The sequence below is a fragment of the Equus przewalskii genome, chromosome 1, assembly GCF_037783145.1.
Source record: "Equus przewalskii isolate Varuska chromosome 1, EquPr2, whole genome shotgun sequence".
NCBI lineage: Eukaryota > Metazoa > Chordata > Mammalia > Perissodactyla > Equidae > Equus > Equus przewalskii.
The window spans coordinates 156,194,408-156,199,512 of NC_091831.1; the positions used below are offsets into that span (position 1 = coordinate 156,194,408).

Sequence of the window (5,105 nt, forward strand, 5' to 3'; positions counted from 1 at the left end):
TCTGGGATACGTGTGGATTGCTAATGTGGTTGTAGGTAATGGTGAATGAATAACTACAAAAGATACATTATGTTCTTGAGATGAGTTCACGTTATGAGATGAGGCAGTTTGAATAGCTGAAGAATTGCTCTATGAACGATTTGAAAATAGAACCAGGGACTCTTGGCTAATGTCATCTCCACCTCTTCTTTCTTTTTCTCTTTGTGTTGTACTTACCACTTTACCTACCCATCCCAGTCCTTGCTACACATAATTACTATGTTTTCATATTTGTTCTGTTCTCTTGTTTATAGATAAATAGACCTGGAAGCCATGGTGATAGAAATATTGCATGTGGAAGTGACTCATCTTCTTTAGATATCACAGGTAAAATGCTTTTTTAGTGATGATATAACTCTGAGAAAGAATTGAGAGGATATATAATCTTCACAGTGTGAATGTCCTTGAATTGTTATAATATAGAACATTATTTTAGTTTATTTTTATTTTAGTTTATTTTTTAATTTTCTTTTATCTAGAAACATTTCAGCTGATAAATCAATGGATGGAGCAAATTGTTCTGTGGTGTCAGAGTTTGTGTTCCTGGGACTCACCAATTCCTGGGGGATCCAACTTCTCCTCTTTGTGCTCTCCTCCACGTTTTATGTGGCAAGCATGATGGGAAACTCCCTCATCATGCTCACTGTGATTTCTGACCCTCACTTACACTCCCCCATGTACTTTCTGTTGGCCAACCTCTCCTTCAATGACCTGGGAGTTTCTTCTGTCATTACGCCCAAGATGATTTATGACATTTTCAGGAAGCGTAAGGTCATCTCCTTTGGTGGTTGCATTACTCAGATCTTCTTCCTCCATGCCATTGGTGGTGTGGAGATGGTGCTGCTCACAGCCATGGCCTTTGACAGATATGTTGCCATATGTAAGCCCCTCCACTATTTGACTATTATGAGCCGAAAAATGTGCATTTTGCTTCTGGTTGCTGCATGGATAATTGGCTTGATACACTCTGTGATTCAACTGTTTTTTGTTATAAAATTGCCATTCTGTGGCCCTAATGTGTTAGACAGCTTTTACTGTGACTTTCCTCGGTTCCTAAAACTTGCCTGCACAGACACCTACAGGTTAGAGTTCATGGTCACAGCCAACAGCGGATTTATATCTCTGGGATCATTCTTCACATTGATTGTCTCCTATATTTTTATCCTGATCAGTATTCGAAAACTGTCTTCAAGTGCATCATCCAAGGCCCTCTCCACTTTGTCGACTCATGTCATGGTGGTGATTTTGTTCTTCGGTCCCTGCATCTTTGCTTATATCTGGCCTCACCCCACATCACATCTAGACAAATTCCTTGCTGTTTTTGATGCAGTTCTCACTCCTTTTTTAAATTCAGTCATCTACACGTTCAGGAACAAAGAAATGAAAGTGGCAATGAGGAAAGTATGCCATCAATTTATTATTTATAGAAGAATTTCATAAAGGACAAAAGTAGTTTGAAGTTGCCTTACTGACTTGGAATAGCATTAAATTTCTATTACTTCAATATCAGGAGTTTTAAGTGCCTTACTAATATTTAGGTGTCCCAGATTAAAACAACATGGTTCTTTTTAAAAACTTAATTGAGAAATTGTGTTGTTGTCTATGATGTGGTAAAAAGTATGTCCTAGAGAAGGCCAATTGCTTGTTTCTCAGAAGACATTACCTTGATGAATTTATCATTGTCTAGACTTCAAAATTGAGTCTCTTCATTGTCAGAGTGGGTTATATAAGGGAATGCTGATTGACACTAAATAAATTGTGTGTCAATTTAGATAAATGTCTGTTCCCCCCATATTTTCTCTTTGTGCCTTTCCGTCAGATCTATATCTCTGACAAAATATATTCCCCTACTGATTAGTGACTGAAGATTTTCTGTACCATTGAAGTAAAACTTTGTTAAAGGTTATTGTTTTTACTGTACAGAAATAACTGTGTTTAGTGGAATCTAATCTTTTTTTTGGCCCAAATCAGCAACCTTCCTCTTCTGATAAATGTGTCTTTCTATTTTCGTAACTATGTGCTAGTATTAGAAGATGACATGTAGGTCCTATCTCTCTGACCACTATTATTTGGTCAAATGTTGGACTTCTGAACCAGGGCAGAGAAACGTGTCTCTTAGCCACAGCTGAATGATACAGGTACGAAGCTCTGACTGAGATGAGCCAAATCTGAGCTTGTCCCCAAGATACTGGACTTGAGAATAGATAGAAAGCAAGACTTACTCTTCCTTTATGTAGATATACAAAAACTGTTGGCAATCATGTTTCCTGCTGTCAAAAATCAACTCTGGGATAATGAAAAAAGATGTTTGAGAGAAGAAGGTACAGGATTTAAAAAGAGAAGCTTGTCAGTATTCAAATTCTTGCTTCCAAGTGTCTTGGGCATTCAGCTTCATTTTTGCCCTCCACTCAATATGGTTATTAGCTGAGCTAATAAATGATCTAGTACATACTCTCTCTTACCTAAATGTGTTTAAGTTTTGGTCCTGTCATCTACAGCCAAAAGAGTAGTGATAATTACCCGTCTAATTCTAAGGAGACTGTATTTTCAATTATTTCTGATATGAATGCTTTCATTATTTTCTTATTTCTTTAAGAAAATATTATTTGTTCTTCTAATAAAAAGAAAATAAGCTCACTATGTGAAATTTATTTATAAGTTAGAGATTAAAAAATGTAAAACACTCAAAGTCACTATATGGAGATAATTATTAGTAATATCTTGGTGTATTTATTTCTAGTGTTTTTCTATGCCTAAATATAAATACATAATTACAAAATCAGTATTTTTGATCTCTACATTTTTATTCTGCTTTTTTGAGCAATATTCTATTATGAGAATTCTCTCATATTATTAAATTTTGAAGTACAAAATAATTTTAAGTACATATTATACTTCTTATTCTTCTATCCAACAAGTTAGATTGTCTAATTGTCTTCAAATAATAATCAGATTGTCCTCAATTCTTTGCTCTGCTTTGAAAATTCTTGTGTATACCTCTGTCTACCTTTCAGATTACCTCTTTTATAAATTGATATATTTGGAATTAGTAATCAAAATACTATTGTTTTAAACCCTTTATTTTCATTATTCTTGCTCCTCAAAGTTTTGTACCTTCTGAGAAATACTCTAACTCAGTACCCATCCCAAAGCAATCAATATGATCAGTTATTAAATATCTTTTTCACTATAAAAGACAAAAAATGATAACATCTTATTTTAAATTTCTTCAATTTTTTATGCTTGTACCTGTTCATATGTTGTTATTAATCTTAATTCTTTGAATTACATGTGTCAGGAATCCAATCAAAACAAGCTTAAAATAACTAAAACAGAAAAGAAATGTGTAGTTTCAGTTTTACCAGAGGAAAAGGATCTAGAGAGCTGTTGAACAAAAATGTGAATATACTGACCACTGAACTGTACACTTAAAATGGTAAATTTCGTGTTATACTTTTTAAAACTACAGTTAATTTTTTTTTAATTTTTAAAAATGAAGATATCGACTCAGGTTATCTGGATGTCTAATAGTAGAGCCGACCTCGGTGGACTCAGGGATTCATTCAATTTCACCTTAGATTTTACTCTCTCATTCACTCCTTTGTTCTTGCTCTTTTCTCCGTTTCTCTTTCTCCTCTTTCTATATCTTTTAACTCTGTTTATATCTGCACATTAGCCTTATTTTCTTTTTTTGCACATGGATTTCTTTATATATAATACAGGGAGATGAGAGAGGCTGCAAATAACTCCAACTTGAAATCATTCCAGAAGAGCAATCTCATAGACAATGGAAAGGTTTTCTTTCCCATTTAATAACCTATTGGGTTATTAAAACCCAATGAAATCCTAACTGGCATTGTTTTAGTTTCATGCTAGGTCTGTCATGGGCCAGGTCTGGTTCAGATACCCACTCCAGTGGTCAGGGTGCAAGGTTATCTTGTTGACAGCCTCCAATGCAATGCATGAATTTGAGAAGGAGCATTTCCTAAATAGGGGAGGTAGGGTACAGCCATCTGTGAAAGGGGAAAAGTGATTCAGGGCAGGCAAAAAAATTGTCACATTCTGTAGATAGAATTTTAGTTTTGTCATATTTATTTACAGTATCACATATATGTCAACAACACTATCTCCTTTATTACCATGTTTGTGTCCAAAATGTTTCCCCCAATTTGTGTCTTTTAAATTTTAGCTATCATATTCTGCAATTTTAAAGTTACAATTTTTTTTTTTTTTTTTTTTTGAGGAAGATTAGCCCTGAGCTAACTACTGCCAGTCCTCCTCTTTTTGCTGAGGAAGACTGGCCCTGAGCTAACATCGTGCCCATCTTCCTCTACTTTATACGTGGGACGCCTACCACACCCGGGATCCGGGCCCGTGAACTCTGGGCCGCCAAAAAGCAGAACATGCGAACTTCACCGATGCGCCACCAGGCCGGCCCCTAAAGTGACAGTTTTTGTAACTTAAACTCCATGAAGCTTTTTAATTGTGACTTCATAGTTTTATTTTTAGGAAGCCCTTTTCCATTGCAATACCTAGTGAATATTCATGAGATGTATTTTTTTTTTAATGATTTTTTTCTAAAGATTGGCACCTGAGCTAACAACTGTTGGTGATATTTTTTGTCTGATTTTTTCTCCCCAAATCCTCTCCAGTGCATGGTTGTATATTTTAGTTGTGGGTCCTTCTAGTTGTGGTATGTGGGACACTGCCTCAGCATGGCCTGACGAGCAATGCTATGTCTGCACCCAGAATCAGAACCAACGAAACCCTGGGCTGCCGAAGCGGAGGATGCAAACTTAACCACTCAGCTATGGGGCTGGCCCCATGACATGTATTTCTAAAATAGATTTTCCCCAAGAAAATCTATTTTAGATTTAAAAAATAAGAGATGATCTAATTTTTTCAAAATCATTTAATTTTCCCAGTACCATTTACTGAGTAATCATTTCCTTTCTGACTTGTAATTTTTTATACTATATTATTTACATAAAATATGCTCTTTGTCTATTGTGAGATCCACACCCATCTGTAATATATCTTCTGACACCTCCTCTTGAATGCCTTAT

The 5,105-nt window shown here is 35.4% G+C and overlaps 1 protein-coding gene across 1 annotated transcript; it reads left to right on the forward strand.

Annotated features, from left to right (window-relative positions):
* Window positions 1–540: 540 nt before the first annotated feature.
* LOC103561513 (olfactory receptor 4F3/4F16/4F29-like) lies at window positions 541–1,479 on the forward strand. Its single transcript, XM_008536163.2, has one exon. It carries the CDS (start codon window positions 541–543, stop codon window positions 1,477–1,479), a length of 939 nt encoding a protein of 312 aa, XP_008534385.2.
* The last annotated feature ends 3,626 nt before the right edge of the window (window positions 1,480–5,105 follow it).

Coding starts and splice junctions, on each gene's coding strand:
- LOC103561513 (XM_008536163.2), top strand. CDS start 541: ATGGATGGAGCAAATTGTTCTGTGGTGTCAGAGTTTGTGTTCCTGGGA.